Here is a 21,507-nt window from a genome sequence, read left to right as displayed (position 1 = left end):
CCCATCAGCATACATAGGTGGCCAGACCGACTTAAAACCATGTTCCAAACATCCTCCTAATCTGTTCACTAGCCACCGTTTAGGGAGAAACTGCTTTACAGTCTATGCAAAGAGTGTGTATCTATTGGAACACAGGCTGCAAATGGAAAATGTTACTCTGTGACCATCTGTTCATAGCTTGTAGTGCTCTAGGTTCATATTCACCACTGTCCTCCATGGAAGCCAGTGGCGATCACACATGTTTTGCTCTTTCTTTTTTAACTTCAAGCTCTCAATGCAGAGTACACTTGTCTTCGAAACTGCACCCCACTTGCCTACTCACCCGCTGAGTGGAAAACAAGTCCTGGAGGAGGCTTTGTCTTGGTGCATTGTGGGCTAAGGGGAACATCACAAAAGGTTTTGTGATTTGATACCTCTTCAAAGAAAAACAAGTGGCAAACATCTGGGCCCAACACTAGATGGCAGGAGCATGTAGAGTATGTGAATCTAGAGCATCCCACCTAGTGACACAGTAAGTAACATTTTTCTTTAGAGGAATCAACCCCCAAGGAAGAAAAGGATTACATTTACTTATCACACATGTTTTCTGACCTGAGATGCATAACAAATGTTGTAAAAGGCTTTCTTCTCTGCATTGTTGTTTGAAAGCATGCATAGTTGATGCTGCCAGCTTCAAGTGCAAACCTATTTCAGCTTCATTGAGCAAGAACGTTAAGTGTATATAAATAGCCACTCACTTCAGTCTGCATCAACGGAAGCCGAAGAGTGGTGTACAGCCAACATTGAAAGCTCTAAACAAAAAATCTGAAATTCAGCATGTTTTAACGTGGATAGCAAGCCCAAAATGTGTAACATGATAGTTGCAACGCTGACAGCACCCCACACATCAGAGCTAAGATTTCTACTATTTATGTAAGGGTATTTTCAAGTGAGACTTGCACAAGAGTTTTTGGGGGGCTGCAGAATGTAGTTTTTGGTGTGCAAAGGTACATGACTTATGGCTCCTTTTCTGATATATAGCCGGGTTGAGTGTTGTTATTTATTCAGTGAAGATTCAGTCCTCATTTCATGAGGAAGGGTGTTCCATAATTGGACCTCCAAAAGCCCTTGTCCCAATTTTGAATACTTTTTCAGTGGGACAAGAAACGTCACATGTTTTATGATATTAAGTTCTGGGTAGACACATTTCTTTAACATTTTCCATACATTTTGGACCTGCTTCAAAGTTAATTTAATGTGTGGCTTTAAAATAATGTTTTTCCACTAGGAGCCAGTATATTTGACACAGATGGTTAAAGACTGGATTGATATTTTTCAGATTGAAAACACATCCAACTCATGTCATCTGGGTTTTTTTTTTGTAGGTGTTAAAAACTTTTCTTGGGAAAATAGAGTTTGGAAGATAATCGGCTAATATCCAAAGCATATCCCCTATTTTGTAGCAAGGGAGGGGTTATCTATGTCGACTGGTCTGTCTGCTTTTTTTCCCCCTTTCTGGGTACTGCTAGTTTGTTTATCAAGGTCTTTGTTGTGGGTAAAAGACGTCCAAATGTAGCCAAGGGGTAAATCTCCACAAGGTAGTTCGTTGTTCCTGGCTGAGCAGTAGGGACGATGTGACATAGAGAAAGGAGAAGCAACAATCCAGTCACAACAGTCTTCTTGATTTGACTAGTTTGTGTGAGAACTTCTTGGGTAACTGAAACAGTCTTCATGTTCAGGAATCTCTTGCAAGAGGCTAGAATCCATAAAGAGCAAAAAATGAGTAAATCCTGTAGGAGAAAGAATAGAGTTACTATAGGTGAATTCAGCAGTTGGGAGTAGACTTTTCCAATTGTCTATAAAGGCTGAAGTTTTTCATCATAAATGTTCTTCCAAAGTTCTCTTCAGTCTTTTTGTTTGTCCATTCACTTCCGGATTGAGCCTAGAGGTTAATCCTTTTTGTATACCCATCTTATTATACGAAGACTTTCAGAATATATTGAAGTTCTCGATCTGAAGTTATCTTGGTTGGTAAACCATGAAGTCTGAAAATATCCTTCAGAAAAATCTAAGACATTTCCACAGCCATTGGAACCTTGGGCAAGGCAGAAAACTGAGCCACAAAGTAAGAATCTGTTGTCACCACCATTACTGTGCGCCATTTAGATGACAGTATATCAACAATGAAACCTGTTGAAAATTATTTCGCAAGGTGTATATGATAAATATGAGGATTGAAAAATAATCCAGAATAACTTTGAGTCTTTTTCTTAAGCTGGGTGCAGATTTCATAAACATTTGTGTACTTTTTAAACTTTCTTATGTGAAGAGGGGCACCAATTTTCTTTTTTTAAACCGGTCTTCTTTTATTCCAAAATATTATGACTAGCTCTTTTCACATAACGAAAAATGTTTAAGGTCATGTTTTGAAGATCTTTAGTAGGTACAAATACTTTTTTTCTGTATGGAAGATCATCCCATTTAACTTTTTGAATCTTGATTTGGGATATGGTTAACCAAACCGGTAATGCTGAATTTATATGGAGGGGATTGTATAGTTTCCTGGCAAGGTAACAAAGGTACAACCTCCCAGTTGTTGATTCGTGTCTCTTGAATTTGTCATTGAAACGGTTCTGTGCCCGGGCGATAAATGTTTACCTTTAGTGGAGGGATCTGACTTTAGTCATTGGAGTGCTTGGCGCATTATGCACAGGGCCATAAAAGCAATTTGAATTAAAATATGTAGCCAGTGAAGCATAAACTCGCTTGGTTAATGTGAGTTGTGAGTCTAAAGTGCAGACGTCTCACTGCTGATGTTTGCACCTGTTGCCGTTTGTTTAGGGAGAATTTCAGTCCTAGGTAAAGCTCGTTTTCACAGACTGGACATGAGGACAAGGGCAGATGTCGCTTGAGCTTTGTAGGGAAAACTAGATCAGAAAACTCCGGGATTAGATCATATGTGAAGATTTCAATTCATTCTCTAATCAGAATGTCATACTTAGATCGGCATCTAAGAGGTCTCCTGGCCTTTTTACTATACCCATTGTGGGGCATGCTACTCCTAGAGTCGCTGAACAGAATGAGATAGCCTGTGCATGGGGCCAGTTTCTCCATCTTGAGATACACTTAGAGATGCATTACCCAGCCAGTTGTCATTTGGAAACTGATGGTTTAAAACATTCTGACGGATTCCCCAGACTCCAGGGTCTTTATATTGTCTCAGAAGAGTCTAGAATTTTGGATAAAATCTTCTTGCACTTTCTGACTCAAAACAATGGAGAGTGGAATGTTCACACCGTGTGAATCTGAGCCAAGCTGCATAACCTTTGTCACTGGATAATGTTTCTTCTCTTAGTCCATCTCTCTTCAGGCCCTCTTTCCTTTCTCCTTTCATATCCCCTCTTCTTAAGCTGTTCCTAAATGCTCCTTTATTGGCGGTATACAAATGCTCCTTCTTTATTGATGGTATACCTGCTCACTGGTATGATTTGGCTGCTGGATTAAAGGCTTAATGTCCTCTTCTAATTTCAGGAGAGTTGGAAACCTTTACCTCTGACCTCAATGGACGTCTTCACATCAACTCTATTTACCACATCAGTGCCGAGAAACTGCAGCAAATGTTGTTCAGTGATTCACAGTTCATGCTGGAATTCCTGGATCAACGCAAGTTTACAGGTGAGTGCTCATTCTGTCCCCTTAAGATACAGGCTCTCAGGCGAAGGGTCTTTCTTTCAGTTTTAGGGTCACAGCCATTTGTCCTGCTGTTGTAGTGTTAACTACAAATGCACCGCTGCACAAACACTTGTCCCTCTGTTTTAGTACTTCCAGAGAGTTTATTTGTGAGTAATCACAAATCCCTCTTGGCATATAGAGTTCTCTGCTTTGTACCTCATGGTGCTATCGGTAAGTTAACATTCAGAGGTTACTTGTATGCCCTTCTAGTGGCGGCTGCTGTCTCGCTGGTGAAACACTATCTGTTGTCCTGAAGTGGTGGGCATGTCATCTTCTAATCAGTTAGGGGATAGAGAAACTGAGATCCATTTGGCTTCCAATCGATAGACAAATAATCAGAGGAATGGATCACTTATCCTGTTGTTACCAGGGTCTGGGTTTCTGGCGGTCTAAAAAACCCTCATTCACGTGGTAGTCGTAGGAGCGGTATATCTTCATTGTCCGCTTCAACCTGTCACGTGAACAGCATCATCATTGGGTCTTAGTCATGCTTTCCTCCACCAGGAGGGAGACCAACTGGTTATTCACAGCAGTGATAAGAAATGGTGAGGGTGGGAGTGAGGTGAGCTGAAAATTGCCTCCATTCTTCTGATACAAATGTATTCTGTCAAACCCTGGTAACAACAGGGCAAGTGATCCATTCCTCTCTAATTCTTTGTGTTGGGCATGTCATTCATATGAGTGTAGCTGTCACAGCTGAACTATGAATTATACAACCATGTTAATAAGTGCTGCAGGCTTCCAAGTGATAGGTCCCATCATGTCCTTAAGTGGTATCGCACACCATTGCTGAAATTCTGTAACAGGCAATTCAGTGAACCATGAAACTTGCAGGAATGACTCAATTTGAGCAAATTAACAGGTGAGATTATTTGTCTACTCGTGTTGCAGGGAGACATGTGAGGGGCATGTGTCCACGTGTGGGGCTGGGAGACATGTGAGGGGTCATGTGTCCATAGGTGGTGTGATAAGGGAATGGTGATATGTACACTCACAGTGCAGGGAGACGAGTGAGCAGTTGTTTTTTTCCACATGTGATGCATCAACACTGAGAGGTAATTTACACACTAGTGTTGAAATGGTGCAGTGAGAGCTCACCTGCCCTCTTGATCTAATTGTATTGGTGTTTATTTAGTGCCATCCTAATTGGGCAGCAATGGACCACTGTACATTAACGTGTTGCTGAAGTCCATTTTAGACAATGTCCATCAAGCAGGATGGGGAAGATGTCTTGTGCCCAGGTGGGGTATTTGCCATAGTTTACATGAAGTTGGATGGGTAAGGGCAGGTGGGCAGTGGGAGCTGCGAGGCTCCTCAATGATGATCCTATAAGAAACGACTTCAGCTGTTGTCTGAATGCGGGTGGGATGGGGAAGATCAGATGTACAGCGGGATGTTGTTCAGGTTCAGAGTTACAGAAGGCTTACATCTTTTTTTTGCATTTGTTTGCGCTGACAGTACAGAAATTGTTACAGTAAATGAAATATTATTATATGATCTGTCCATTTTTGATTGCTATAAATATGATCTTGATTCTTCTATCTCAATGACTGCCCCAATAGGGAAACCACAAATTAAAGATGGCAGTAATGCTTGGGGTATTCTGGTGAACGGATGAACAGCATTCTTGGGTCTCGATACAGTCCCAATTGTAGTCTATCTGGTGAAAAACAAGTTGCCCAATACAAGGTACAAATGTGCAAGCTGTGAGTAATCCTGGGCATAGTTTGTGTAGTAGCGCTACGTGTAGCTACAGGAAGTGCACCTCGCACTACGCATAGCTACGCGAACTGCGTAGTGCGGTTGGGAAATGCTGTTCGCACTGATTGCACAGTGCCGGATGCTTGTCCGCATTGTGCAATCATTGCAAACGGCATCTTGCACAGTGCAAGTGGTTGTTTTCTGCCGCTTGAGTAGATTTGTACTCGAGTGGCAGCTTTCTCAACGCAGACTGGTAGTTTCTCATCGCGAGCATAAGCGACCACTCGCAATGAGCAACCTGACCTCCCTGCGTTGAGTATCTCGCCGGGAGGTTTATTTTCCACGCTCGCGATCGGCAACTTGATGTTGCTGATCGCTAACTAGGAAAAGGTCTCGCCGGGATGTTGATTTTGCTCGCTCAGTCGCCAACTTGACGTTCGCGAGCAAGCAACAAATGCCTGCTACGCTGCGCGTTTTTGCACTGTGCTACATGCGTAGTAGCGCGAACTACGCACGCTCCGCGAGCGTAGAGTAGTACTACACCCAGGGTTAGCTGTGAGCCTTCAACAGATCAATTCTTCAAAGCCTTTGCTACAAGATAGTGGCCACTTTTGTTGGTTCTCTTACTCTTTCTGAAGGTGAATAGGTCGTCTTATGGATGGCAGGTTTTTTTTTTTTTGTTGCATATGTTCCTTGCTGCTTTTGGTGGGTGATGGGCAGATACTTGGATAAGTCATCAGTATCTAGCATGACGTTCTTACTTTAGCTGGAGAAGAATCTGTTCTGTAAAGTGTTGATAAACAAGTCTAGTGTGAAAAAGTAATGATAATGTAGAGTACAGGTGTGTGTGTTTCTTTGATGTGGTTGCCTCGAGAGTTGCCATATTTATATTGGCTGTAGTTTAAAGGTGGACCATTTCAAAATATTGCATGATAGTATGCAGCAGTGGTTTACTTGTTGGTGTGCAGTGGTCTGATTGTATTGATCTTTCTCAAAAAATGTTTGATGGAATTTATCTGTTGGTTTCTGTGTGTGGAGTTTGATCTCTTTGCAGATTACCTTCTGTAGTAGAAGCAGATGTAGGTGTGATTGGTTGCAAAACTGGGATGTCTCTTTTTAGAGAAACAGTGATTTATGTACTAACAGGAACATTGATTCACTATATGCAACCCCAGCGTAAGCTACTACTACTCGCACTGTGATGCAAAGTTTAATGAGACCAATGTGTTGACTCTCTTGATTTGGTATCTTGAGAATCTTAATGCTACAGATGCTGGGTGGTTGCATTTAATATGCAGAAATGTGGAATCTGTCAAGGGAGGAAGGTGGGTTGTGCTATGATAAGCACCAGTGGCTGGACAAATCAAGGCTTGAGGTAGCCGTATATGTGTTTAAGTTTTCGAGCCCTGAGTCTGCAGGCTCCGATGGCTTGTGCTGCTCTCTTACGCAGTTGTGTGTATGCATTTACATGCCAGGGTGGAAGAACGCCTGCTCTGCATTTTGTTTCCTTTGAATCATACATGTGTTATAGAACACAGTCCGGGCCTGGAATCATGTCCAGAAGAGCAATAGGGACTGTAGACTGATGTAAGGATTGAACCCCTGGAACATGCTTCATTGAAGCCCAAATTGAAGAAATGGATAATTAAATGGCTTATTGGTCCAATGTTTTTAACGATTGTTAAAGATTTTAGAGAAAAGTACAATCGTAGTATTCACTGTTAACATGAACTAACAAGTCATAAAATACATTGTTTAAGTTGCATTGAATATGATATATATACAAAATATTAAGTGCATTTAATTATTAAATACAATTAAACAGTCTCAGAGTGATCTGTTGAACATTTAATAGTCCTATTTGGAGTATAGAAATAACCATCTGATGTCATCAAACATCCCTATTTGGCCTTTGTTACTGTATGAAATCTTTTGTAATCCAGCAACATGCATCCTTTAGGTACTTTATGGTGAAGTCTGATTTAATGGGCATCTTGAAATATTACAAATCTGAATGCAAACTTTAACAAATTTAGAAGAATTATTTTTATTGATTGTTGAATAAAGGAAACAAATTCGATTTTAATCAAGAAAACATTTTTTTAATCTATTTTGTGTTTTGTTAAAGGCTTACGTTTTCAGTAGGAATTTTGCATTTTTTTGGAAACTGATGGATGTTCATGAAAGGGAAACTTAATATACTGTTCTCATAGTGTAAAGTAGGATTCGGTTTGTGGTCAGTAAGAAGAGGAGGCAATTAATGAGCTCAGAGAAACAGAAACCTCCTCCCTTTTGCTACGATTAGCCGCTTTAGGAACTCCAAATTTTGGTAAGTGTGGTAATTGTAGCCAGGATCACACAATTTGGTCTACGGCAAACTGAAGTTTCAGTTTTCATTTCATGGTTACAAAATCAACAACCAAGCCAATTATGTCCATTCGTTCCATGCATGAGCTGCAATCTGATCTTTGCAGACTTTAGTACCCCTAAATGTTCAGATCGCTGTGGTTGCACACATGCGGCTGTGATGAATAGCGAATCCCGGGCACAATACAAAGGAATTTGAAAGTTGCTTGCTGTCTTGATTGGTCGTCTGTGTAAAGCTATATTTTTTTCTAGTGATTGAATAAAATCTATGACTATCCAAGACTGCTCTCGCAGCAGTATTGTGTATTAGTTGTAGCTTGTAGCAATTGCGACATTTTCCACATAATCACTTAAGATTTTTGCATTTTTCTGGACCCTGTTTTTGCTGGTTTTAGGACTCTGGACTATTTGATTCCTCTAGTCGGTGCTGCAGTGTGTTCTCTCTGCCTGAAAAAGGATATTGGTCAAATTTTACCTTACTGGCTATTTAGCTGACCTCTGAAACAGTTGTAGATCGCATGAACAATTCACTTCTGGCATGGACGTTATTAGGTGGTCTGCATTTCGCGTTTACACCACCCACATATGGCTAAAATATATGTCTGCCAAGAGCAGTAGTGTACTCTGGCTGGGCTACAGTTTAAATACACTGCACTGCTATATGGCATGCCTTTGCTATGTAGAAAAAAGCCTACATTGACATACATTACCAAGTCACACTTAAAGGGAGCCTTGTATGCCTACAGGCCAGGTTGCTGACATAGAACAAGCATTGGTAATTCTTCGGTTTCGGTATGTAGTGAATAAAAAGCTGTTTTCATCAATCATCCGAAGGAAAGAGCTCACTGACCGACAACAAGGGAGTGGAGTAGAGAGGATGCGGTGCAGTGACCAGAGCTGCTGACCCCAGTGCTGGGTATCCTGGTTCAAGTCTCGGTGGTGCTACGCAACATCCTGTGTTTACATTGTTATATAAATATGCTGCTAGAGTAAAAGGCAAAAGTTTATGAAAATATAGTTCCACCAAAGCGGATGTTAACAGTATTTCGATGGCAGGAAACTGATAAGAGAAGCAGACGAGGGACAAGCATTGGTAAATGCAGGAAAATATTTTACAGCCAATAGAAATGGATGAAAGGTAAGTGACAGGCCCAGGAACCACTGAGATGCCAGGAAGGAGAGAAGGCGGGATGTAAGTCCATTGTAAGTTTATATTAAAAACAAAAGAATTTTCAAGCACAGCGCAAGCGCTGTGCAGGCAAAACCTAAAAGTAGGGCGCACTATATATTATGTTCTGGGTTCTTTTACAGTGAGATTCAACCCTTAAGCTATTTAACTGTGCTGTCTTTGCTATATGGTGCACTGAACGGACCTAGATGATATTAAAATATTTGTAGCATGTGTGGCTGTAGATACACATTCCCCGACTACTCCTGCCATCTTTTATTGGGCTCGCCCATTACAACTTGTTTTTCTTCTAAGAAGTTTTGAGTCACAATATTTTCTGTGGCTCTTTTAGTCCACAATGAACATGGACTTGTTCAGGAGGAGATGGTGGGGATTGCCTGTGTGTGGGTGCATGAGGTGGAAGGCTGGTAGCCATGGTTCTTGTGCTTTTTGGGCACTGGATATTGTGGTGGCAAGCTCCTCCTCGAAAGTTATCCTCTGTTTCTTAGGAAATGGAACCCGCATTGTTAATGGCTTTAAAAGGGCTTGTCTCAGCAGCAATCCTGCCGGTCTCCTGATGGAAGAAGAGCCATTTATCCCTGGCATCAAGCTGCTCTGCTAATCTTTCCAGGATGGGCGCCTTCAGCTACTCTCATTCTCTGGGTCAAAGGGGCCCTCGGCGTTGACATAGTGCACAGTCTTGGGGGTGCTTTCAGCATCAATTTTAGCTGTGAAGAGGGAGGTTGGTTGCCCTTTTGTAGAAAGAGGGTTGATAGTGGTCGTTGCTCGATGTCCTTTGCTGGGAGCTTGCTCGGTTCTAAAGCCATCTCATGGTGCTGACCAGAGCCAGAGGAAAGCAGTGGGGCTGGAGGCGGGGAGTTTCTTTAGCCATTCTTTGGGCTTGACGTCTCCCATGGGAGTTCGTGCTCTGCCTAGGTTCAGGGGTGCTTCATGGAAAAGTGTTTCTTCTCCTGGCATTGCTCCACTGGAGTAATATTGAGACAGTTCGATATCTTCTTGATTCACGGTCCGGCCTGTTTTTGATGCCAAGTATGGCCTGTCTTGATCTTCTACATCAAAAGCACTCGACGACCCTGCCTTAGGGCTGGGTGTCTGGTGGAATGTCTGAATCGCAGAGGGATCTGCCTCTTCCTCCTCAAACCGGAGAGAGTCTTGTTCACTGAAAATGTTTGTTGTCTCCCAGGATGACTGCTTCTGCATTTTGGAATTCTCCCACCCCCATTCCCTTCTGTACCTTATGGTCTTCTTGCACCTAAAGGCGAGGCAAAACCCACAGGGGGTGAGGAGGAGGGAGAGACAGGCTCTAAATGCCGTGTCAGACTGCCCATGGGTATTTTACCTTGGACAGAATTCGAAGGGTATTCTATTCCATCATTCCCTTCTGTATACATTTTCTGGGTCGTGCTCCATGGAGATCAAAGAGGGCTTGACCGAGTCAAAGCAGGAGTCTGAGGTGCCGAGCTCCGGCGACATCGAAGTGAAGCGGATGCTGGAGGTAGAGCAGTGTTCTGCTTTGAGGACCGTCTGATAGAAATCAACTTAACTATGGTTGTTTTCGGAGTTGTCATTCTTGAAGAGTGGAGCAGTAAGGCCCAAAAAAAGCAGTGAGGATTGTGTCCGTCTCAGAGCTGCTGCTGAACTTGGCTGAATCCGATGGTAGAAAAAAAACAATCTACAGTGGAGTTTGTTACCATGCTTCTTGTGGACCTGGCAGGAGGCGCAACACATTCTGTTCCTCGAAATGTCTTGGAAGAAAAACAAGGTTCGAGGCATATGTGCTGCAGATCACACACTAGCATAGTAGATCGCCATCTGGTGTTGGGCTCGGATGCTTGCACCTTGTTGTTGTCTTGGAAGAAGTCTTTGTAGTCACGAGATAGGTGACTCCCCCCCCCCCCTTGGACGATAGTGCGCATGGGCATCAACTCCATCCTTAGATTGTTTTTTTCCGCCATTGGGTTCGGATGCAACTTTTCCGCTCCAGTTCGAAATCTCAATTTCAAACTTTTTCGAACCGCAAAACTTCCAAAAAATCATTGGATTCACTTTCATCTTCGACCCGACTTCATCAGCTCCATTCCGATCGTCGACGCGGGCCGCTGGGCCTATCCACGCCGTAAGGCCTACAGCTCATGGAAAGGACGCCATTCAAAAAATGCCCCCAGTGTGGAGCAAAGTTCCCGCACAGTGACCATCACAAGGTCTGCAATCTGTGCCTATCACCTGAACACGACGAGTCCAGCTGTCCAGCCTGCGCATCCTTTCGATCGAAGAAGACTATTAAGGATCGAAGGGCTCGACGACACATCATGGCACAGAGACCCGCTCCGGAACCAGAGGACATCTTTAATGAAGGGCCCAATGTCCCGGAAGAAGATTCCGAAGATCTCGAAATCGTGTCAGAGGCAGAAGACTCAGATGACCCCGTCACTCTTGGGCAACGAGTGAGTATTACTGCCCCCACCTCAACCCCTCCAAAACCGAAGGCAGTGGTCAAGACTTTGCCTGTTGCTCCAGTCGAGACCGAAAACATCCTTCAGAAGCCCCGCCTCCGGGCTCGGCTCCGAAGAAAAGGGACAAGCCTTCCGGTAGCTCGGGATCGAGTAATCCTCATGCGATTGTCCCTTCGGCGCCTTCGGCACAGAAGCCAAAGGAACATTCGGCTCCGAAATCGGTTCCGACGCCTTCACCTCCAAAACGGCCCCGAAAACCCCGAGGCCCGTGGATAAGCCGGCTTCGAACGTTTCCAAGCCTAAAGACCTGGCTAAAGATCCGGCTTCGGCTCCGAAACCAACATCCTCTGCACCGAAACAGAAGCCTAAAGACCACAAAGATCAACGCTCAGAACCGGAAAAATCAGAACAAGAACTTTTTCACCCAGATCGTATCGACCAAAGGCAGCAAAAGATTTATATAAACCCAAAAATAGGACATGTCACGGCTGTGGCATGTAAAAAGAGGAAACTGGACACACCACCTGCTCCAGTTCCTGTACAGAAGAAGGACTCTGCCACATCACCTATGCCTCCTTCTTCTCCTATACTGCCTTCTAACCCACCTCCTCTGCCTCAACCACCCTTACCTCTAACTTCTCCACCACATACACCACCTCCACATGCTAGCATATCCCAGTCCAGCCAGGATAGCCAGTATACAAACTCTTCTCACAAAATTTCAAAACCAAAACTCACTTCCAACCAGAGTTTTCATGCAACTCATAGACATGATGGCATCTTGCATCTTCATTGTGCATTATGCAAGACTACAAATGCGTCCCTTACAGGAATGTCTAGCGCGTCAATGGAACCAGGCTCCAGGACAACTTACAGATCTGGTGTTAGTCAACTGCCGCACACATTGCTCTCTACAGTGGTGGAACATAACAAACTTGTCCAAAGGGCGGCCGTTCCTCGAGCCTTTTCCACAGATAGTGCTGACGACAGACGCATCACTCACAGGATGGAGAGCCCATCTCCTCGGACACACAACTCAGGGCAAATGGAACACTCAACAAAAAGTGCTCCATATCAATCACTTAGAACTGCTAGCAATATTCCTAGCACTAAAATCCTTCCAACTACATGTACAGAACAAGGCTGTCCTCATCCGGACGGACAACATGACAGCCATGTATTACATACAAAAACAAGGAGGCACACATTCTCTGCAGCTGTCCCAGCTCATACAGAACATTTGGAGATGGGCCATTCCGCACAACATATACCTACTTGCAGAACACCTTCCAGGAGTTTACAATCAGATTGCGGATCTGTTAAGTCGACAAACGCAACAGATTCACGAGTGGGAACTACATCCCCAAGTTCTACTCCCTTTTTCCAAATGTGGGGCCAACCAGACATAGATCTGTTCGCCACACAAGAAAATGCAAAATGTTCAACCTTCGCCGCCAGGTTTCCGCTCCCGCAGTCAAAAGGCAATGTGATATGGATGAACTGGTCAGGCAGATTTGCGTACGCTTTTCTGCCTCTCCCACTCATTCCACTAGTGGTACGCAAGCTCAGGCAACAATCTCTCAAACTGGTCCTAGCAGCTCCCACATGGGCACACCAACCGTGGTTCACAACACTTCTGGAACTCTCACTAGTTCCACACCAAAAACTACTTCTCTTCCCATCCTTAATAACCCAGAACCATGGAGACATCAGACTTCCAGATCCAGATCAACTGAATCTAGCGATCTGGCTACTGAAGTCCTAGAGTTCGGTTACCTTAACCTTCCACCGGACTGCATGCACATTATCAAAGAAGCCAGAAGACCCACTACTAGAGCTTGCTATGCCGCAAAATGGAAAAGATTTGCCTTTTACTGCGCAAACAATAATATACACCCACTGGATGCATCCATCCAGAACATCATTTGCTATTTACTACATTTGCACAGATGTAACTTAGCATACTCATCCATATGACTGCATCTCGCAGCTTACTTACAAAATCGACAACACTTGTCACTTTTTAGAGTCCCTGCGAACAAAGCCTTCATGAAAGGACTTAAAAGAATGATTCCTCCCAGATTACCACCCTCTCCAGTGTGGAACCTAAACATTGTTCTTACTATGCTCATGGGACCCCCTTTTGAACCTCTACATAAATGCGAAGTGCAGTTCCTTACATGAAAAATAGCTTTCCTTATTGCAATCACATCTCTCAGAAGAGTCCGTGAGATCCAGACTTTAACCATACAAGAACCATTCTTACAATTACATGGTAACAAAGTGGTTCTTAGAACACATCCAAAATTCCTTCCAAAAGTCACATCTCCTTTTCATCTTAACCAGTCAGTGGAGTTACCAGTGTTCTTTCCAAACCCAGACTCTGTAGCGGAGAGAGCTCTTCACACCTTAGATGTTAAAAGAGCCCTTCTTTATTACATTGACAGAACAAAATCTTTTCACAAAACAATTGTTTGTAGCTTTCTCTCCACCACATAACGGTAACCCCATCTCCAAATCTGGGATTGCAAGGTGGATAATTAAATGTATCCAAATATGCTACCAAAAAGCTAAACGTGCATTAACAGTTCCCCCCTGGAGCGCATTCCACACACAAACTAGGGGCTTCCATGGCATTCTGAGGGAACATTCCCTTAGACATTTGTAAGGCAGCCACATGGTCTACAACACACACTTTCACTAAACACTATTGTGTTGACGTACAAGCAAAGCAACAAGCTTCTGTGGGCCAAGCTGTCCTTAAAAGTTTATTTCAAACTACTGCAACCTATACAGGTGACCACCGCTAGAGGAGATACTGCTGTATAGTCAATGCTAGTGTGTGATCTGAAGCTCATATGCCTCGAACGGGAAATGCTACTTACCAGTATGCATCTGTTCTTGGCATGTAGAGCTGCAGATCCACACACGCCCACCCACCTCCCCGGGACTTGTATCTGTCCCAGTTCTATCTTATTTAGATATACACACATGGACATCTTTTTTCTTCTACTAACTCCATTTCCCATCATGGCGAAAAACAATCTAAGGATGGAGTTGATGCCCATGCGCACTATCGTCCAAGGGAGGAGTCCCCTATCTCGTGACTACAAAGACTTCTTCCAAAACAACAAGGTGCAAGCATCCGAGCCCAACACCAGATGGCGATCTACTATGCTAGTGTGTGGATCTGCAGCTCTACATGCCAAGAACAGATGCATACTGATAAGTAGCATTTCCCTTACTGTGTCTGAGTCAACACTAGATGGCAGGAGTGCGCAAAGCTTCTGACTCTATAGCATTAAACGCTACAGATGCTTACGAGATGTCACATGTAATTTCTCTTCACCACCAGGAAACGCTAGAAAAATTCCTCAGAGTAATTGTTTATTTAATTTTCAATAGCTCCATTCAAAATTTTGATAATTTAAGTAGAAATGTAACCTTATGAGCATGTGTGTTGTACTGCTGGTGCCAAAACCGGTTGCCACTTATCCGCATTAGCTGAGAACGGTAACATAGCTCTCTCAAAAGACAATAACTTGCCTCCAAGACCTGGAATAGCAGATGGGTGTTAATTACTTATCACATAGCAGGGATTAGCTATCTGGGAGTGAAATAAACATTTGGGAGAACCAAGGGCAGTCTTAGCACCATCCCTTTTGACTTGAAGAGACCTGGGAAGGCTTCTATTCTTTCCCAAGACCCTCCCAGGCAGCCAGAGTTAAGTCATAGTGGGAGAGAGAACCAGTGTTGATTCTGTTAGGTTGGAGAAGAACTCCTCTAAGTAGTGAAGACAATGGTTGGAAGAGGCCCGTCTGGTGCAAACGTAGACTGGGGATAGGAGAAAATAAGATTAGGTGGAAGAACATCTCCAGTCACGGCTAGTGCACAGCATAAATCTGGTAGCTCAACCACCACCACCTCCTCGGAACATTCTTGTGCCAGAGAAGACGCTACCTAAAGAACACAACCTTGCCAGAGGAGGGATCCTAACTTCAGCTGAAAAACGAGGACTTACCCAAGGACTATGGATGACACCTAGGGGCTGGAACTGCTCTCCAAGTTTTAAGTGAATGGCTTCCTGTTTGCCTGATTCAGGGCCAAAATCTTCAGGAAGAATCCTCACACCAAAAGAGCCCGGTTGTCTACAGACAACTGGACTGTTCAACAGCCCTGGCTGGAGGAAAATCCAGTGCCTAAAAGCCTGCCTTGAAGTACAAGTGGTTGCAAGACTGACTAGAAAAGTGGGATGTAGTCATTTTTTCACCTCTTGAGGACCATGACAAGGCGTTGATGCCTGCTCAGGGAGTTAGCACACAAGGTGGGCTTCTTGCTCAACCTTTTTACCACACTGGACACAGGTTCAGCTGGACCTCACAATAAAGGTATCCAGGAACTTGGCCCTGCCCAGCTTCAGCTTTCAGGCTTGCCTCAGTGGAAGATTTAGTCTTCCAAAAAGCTGACCAAGGTGAGGCGGCAAACTATCCGACCTGCGAAGCCATCTCCGTGGTTATGAAATCAAGGATTGTCCTGCTTGGAGCTTTTGATGATAAAATATGAATTTAGCGAGGGCTTCACAACAACATATCCAACATTAAGGGAACCTCATCTGCAACAGCCTTGGACCTTGCCCCTCTGGAAAAGTTTGACTTCAGAGTCTGAGTCAGGAGACCTGCTTTGTGTATTTTACCTCCTCTCCATCATGGTTGACCTGAAATCACACCTAGGCCCCAGAAAATGACGAACAGTTACTTTTGGTTGGTGCTTTCCTTTTTTTTTCTTGGTGCTTTTTGGCTTAAAACGTTATACATTCATATCCTCCATATCCGATTATAATGATCTTGCTGCCTTTCAGTATGCTGAAATTTTCTGTGTTTTACATTGGTTTTGGAATTTTAGTGGGTTGTGTTCTTTACTTCAAACTTGTTGGTTGTGCTTGAACCACACCTTTCTGGTAGTTGCCTGCTACCTGTGCCATATCTAGCAGGGGTTGAGCAAAGAATCTCAAAATAACTTAATTTTGACCTAACCAATTTGCATTTAATATTTTTGTAGGGGGTCACGTTCTCCGAAATTGATAACTCAATTTCTGCCCCTATGAATATTTTAAAGACGGTATTCTACTGTTCCAGGCAAAAATAGAACACACATTGATTGTCATGATTGTTGGGGTCAGAAAGGGGAACAGTCTGTGATAAGACTCATATTTTTATTGAAACCAAAAATAATTGTGAAATCAAATCGGAGATGAGCATTGATCATTACTCTCAGAAAAGGTATGGGCATGCTCCCGGCGAGGTTGCTTTGATGGTTAAATGGGACAGACTTTCCAATCCATCATATACTGGTGAATGGAGCCTTTGGCTGGGGATAGACACAATTTGAGCCTAATCCTTGATAGAGGTAGACAAAAGTTTGCCCACCGTCTCCCAGGTCATCTTGTAAATTTTGATGGCTAGCTTTGTATAAGCGATGCTTATGTGGGATGCAAAGCCATTCGAAGAAAGGAAAGGATAATGGCTTTGCTCGTAATTGGTCAAAGAAAGGACTTTAGATTTCCGCTTTGGTGAATTGTTTTGTTCTTGAGAATCTCAAATGTTTGCCCCCTCTTCCTAGTGAGTAGAGTGGCTCTTTCTCTCGATGAAGGGCGGATGTCTTCTCCAGAACTAGCCTACTAGGACCTTGAATGCCCTAAACATTTTCTGATCCCGGCACCTCAATTGATGCCTTCCGTTTTTATAAGCATAAACAATATAATCATATTTTCATTTATCTTGAGCCACAATTCCCTCACTTCACCCCTTCTGTGCCTATCCCAGCCCATGCATCCTCTGCAGATGACGAGATCTTGGTCTTACAACTGGTTGTTTTGTAAAAGTAACTTGCAGAATCCTCGCACTTCATTTGCTGTTAAGAAGTTGTTGTACAGGCATTGGAGGATTTTACTCCCAACCTGGAAAGATAATGGCAATAAGAATCTAAACACCATTGCTTTTGCCTGTTTGTAGATGTTACACTTAATTCTTGGGCACGCGATGGCATCAGCAAGCAGACACGGATCATCTCCTACACCATCCCCATCAATAACCCCCTTGGACCCAAGTCCGCCCCTGCTGTAGAAACACAGGTAAGGTCATAGGGGAGCGGTACACAACACACCCAGATAATCCATGATTCATCTCGCATCCCTGTCATTTGATGCAGTGTTTAGCGATTGTTGTGTGATATGGACTGCTACTTACTGTCCGTGAAAAGACTGACAACCGTGTGTTTCCATGCGATAGGGGACTTCTGTTCTAATCTGCCAGGCACAGCCCTTTACGACAAATCAAACCAGCTTACAGCGAGGGGACATTATTTACTTATTAGATCTACAAATGGTGAATAGCTTCAGGGTGTTCCAGTTGCTTAGTGGTATTTTCTGGTTTGCTGGTTGATCTGTAATAACAATGTAGGGATTTGGTCTGTGGTAGAATAGTGTAAGTATTGTATAGTAGCAAAGAGGCATGACTGATGGCTGTGTGGAAGAGATATGTGGTTTGTTGTGACACTTGGCTCCTAGGTAGGATTGCTTTGCCGTTAGACGGTGGAAGAATACCATAGATGTCTGCTAATGAAGAAAGTTAAGGAACACTTGCATACAAAATGTCGATCCCAGGCAACCGCAATGCAAGTTTCCTTAAAGTGCAGCATTGGAAGTATCCGTGCTAGTTTCTCACACACAGTAGTTGCTTCCTAGCTTCCTTCTCACAGGATGGGTGGAGCACTGGCAGAGCAGTGCCGCTCATAACATCCTTTCAGAATGTATTAAAAATAATGATCTCTGCAACATGCAAGTCTCAATTCATTGAAAGTTCAATTGAATGATACATTTAGACCTTGTCAACTTAATATCTCCCAACAAACATAACTCTGATATCCGAGCGCTTGAACCCAGGCTGGGTATTATGAAGCTTCTGTACAGGTTTCGCTGGCTCACTGAATCTTGGTTTAGGGACCACTTGTATTCCATTTTTGATGAACTGACACTTCCAAAAGTCACTAACATGCACTTAAATTCCAAACCTATGTTACTCCTCCGTCAGTCAGTTAGTCCCATGCTGCGTTATCTACCAGAGCAGTCCTTTTCCCTTAGGTATCTTTTGGCCACCAGGGTATAACCTCGGTTTCTGGGATGAAACACTAGAAATAGCCCTGCATCTTCAAACCATCACCCAGCTAAACATTGCATTGAGAGACATTAATCCGTGGGTGGCCACCTCCAACACAAAACACACTGATATCTGTACAAAACCTGATTACTCTTAGTTTTAGTAAGTTGTGCTTTGCCCACCTCACACGGCATGTCACACTCTGTATCTGATATTCCCATATAATATTGAATTCCAGGATCTGGACATGCAGCACCAAGCATTGGTTGACCATTCATTAGTCACCTTCCATTAATCACACCCAACTCTTCCCCTCCTCCCCCACTGCTCTAATCTCTATAAACCAGCATCAGCCGTGGACCAATCCAGATCAGACTTCAGTCCCAACCAAGCAAGTTAGATAGGTTCTTTAAGAGGGATTTGATTTGCTGATAAAACAAGGCATCCAACTCAAACTGGTCCAGAGTTCTTGCCTGATAACCTCTATTAAATGGCTCTCCACCCTGTGAGAACAAAGAAACCCACAGACACTTCCTCTTTCAAACGGTGCAGTTGCGCGCTGGTCAAAATAAAAAGGAAATACCATAAGCTTTTTTGGATGCAGATGGGGTAATTTATAAGGTTCATCCTGGGGGAGGTATACACAGGTGTCTTCCAGTTCAGCTCCGCTCTATTGCTGTCTGTCTTGTAATGCATCCACTGCACCGTGAGTCTGGACCGAGGGAGGAAAGCCGCCTGCCACATCACAGTATTTTATTTTGCAGTATCAGGTGTGTGAAACATGTCGGATACCACCAGATGCCACCGTACCCACAAGCGGAGGTGGAAGGAGTGATCAAATAGTCACTAGAAAATGCTTTTTAACTTAACATTCTTCCTTCCTGTTGGTCAGGCACTGACACGTACCAACTCTCACAGGAAGATAAAGGCATAAGGAGCAGAATGGTGACACAAGGGATGTGTTTGATAGGAACCAGCCTGGGGATCATTCCACATAGGTAGCTGCCAGCAGCCTGCATGGGTCAAGACCTACCTTAGATCATGACGGGCAGGCTGAAGGGGAAACTACAACCCCAGACTCTCTTCCAGTGCCTCTCCCACACTTCACTTCTCAGCATTGTGTATTTTTACCTTTGTTCATTGCCTGCTCTTCGCTTACTTCCTATTTTGGCCCTTGTCTCTCAGTATCCTGCTTTAACTTCCCTTTAATTTTTTTGGTGCTGTAATTTTTAGAGCTCACTCACAGACAAATTTAGCTGTTAGCTGTCAAAGACCTATTGTTGTAAATACATTAAAATATGCATGCATACCGTGCTCTTTTTGTCAGCCCCTTGCTCTTGATTGGAAGGCCTTCTTGTGCAAGTCATTTCCCTGCTTCTTATTTGAAGGCTTCCCTCTCTATTCGTTGTCTTTGGAGCATTTCTTCTTTGCCATGTTCTGATGTAATGACTGACTTGTTTCCTCCCTCTGCTTACATTCAGGAAACTAAGTTTATCTTTGTATCATCACTCTGTGGGAGTGCATGTGGCTTCTTGCTCTTTCCCTCTCCACTGTGAACTGCATCCCTCTTCCTTCCTCAACCTCCACTCTACTCTCCACAATTCTCCTCCTCCCCCCATTTGATTTCCCACATTCTACCACGTCAGTTTGCAGTTTGCTTCAGGGCCAGTCCTTTCTGTAACTGATTTTTCTGTCATTTTTTTCTTTTTTTATGTACTGAACCCAGATGAATGTCTGCCATCTTGAAATCCTAAATAAAAATTAAAAAAATTAAATGACCGCTTCATCAGGACATATGTACATGCGTGATGACACATGCACACGTATGACCCATAACTCTGAGGGCCTCCGTAAGACAAGTGTGCATGCATAATGATGCATGTGCTCTTATAGACTACCTTGCTAGTTTCTCTGCCCCCCCCCCCCCCCGAGTCAAACACCGTGGGCATTGATATCAATAAACCTACTTTAAATAAAACAAACTTTTTGTTGATGTTGTGAAGCATTCGCATCTACAAAAGAATACAAACAAAGCTAAACCCAAAAGGTCGTTTTTCGTTTTTGAAAAGGTGAGACCAATTGGCTTTAGCCACGTTTTTTGTTCTCTTACCTTTTGTTCCTGACCTTCCCTGCTTGTATGCATACTTGTTCCCACCTCTTCACGCTGGACCGTAAATCCCCCCACACCCCACACCCTGTCCTTTTTTGGCTATTTGGAGTAGCTTGCACTTAGGGCTCAATAGCTATTTTCAACATAAGGTATTCATGCAAAACGTGCTTCCTTTTTCCCAACATCCTGGGGATTTTAAAGGTAACCAGGGCTGTGGACTCCTCTGAAGGGGACAGAGAAAATAAGGTAAAATATAGCTAATTTTGAGTTTTTGGGGGGTAAAAAATGAAATAAGTTCTCTGGATAGAAGTGTCTGTTTTTTTTCTTTCCTGAAAATGGCATTCACGAACGGTTAGATTTCGGGAACATGTAGAGCTGAATTGAGAAACCAAATTTTTTACCACAGGTTTGGCATTTTTCAGAGAGGTAGCCCATTTTTCTTATTTTTTGTGGTCTCAACCTACTTCCAGCTTGTGATGGAAACCAGTGTGAAACCCATGTGTGATCAGGAAAGCTATAGATTTCTGAAAAGTAGACACAATTCGAAATTCAGCAAGGGGGGGATATGTGTAGAACCCTCGAGTTTTTTCCCAAAGAAATTAACTGTTCAAATAAAGAAACCGGACCAGTGACCTTGATTTGATCTGGTCCTGGCAATAGGCGCAGTCATACGACAAGGTTTTAGCAGCACGTGTGGTAACACTGGGTTGTAGGAATTTTGTGTATTCCTGCAAATTCCGGAAGCTTTCATCACTAATATGTATGGAAAATGTGTAATTTCGGTAAAAGTTGAGGTTTGCAGGGCATTGTGGGTAAGAAAGC

At 43.4% G+C, this 21,507-nt stretch overlaps 1 protein-coding gene across 3 annotated transcripts in view; it reads left to right on the top strand.

Moving 5' to 3' along the window:
- Positions 1-21,507, top strand: part of GRAMD1A (GRAM domain containing 1A) — a 676,680-nt gene that overhangs the window by 591,503 nt on the left and 63,670 nt on the right. For all 3 annotated transcript variants that reach the window (XM_085616040.1, XM_085616042.1, XM_085616041.1), the window contains exons 11-12: positions 3,511-3,654; positions 17,433-17,551. In XM_085616040.1, coding sequence (XP_085472166.1) covers positions 3,511-3,654; positions 17,433-17,551 — 263 coding nt within the window. The remainder of the gene's footprint in view (positions 1-3,510; positions 3,655-17,432; positions 17,552-21,507) is intronic.

This window comes from Triturus cristatus, chromosome 7, assembly GCF_964204655.1.
Source record: "Triturus cristatus chromosome 7, aTriCri1.1, whole genome shotgun sequence".
Lineage (NCBI taxonomy): Eukaryota > Metazoa > Chordata > Amphibia > Caudata > Salamandridae > Triturus > Triturus cristatus.
This window is presented reverse-complemented; position numbering and strand designations above follow the sequence as displayed.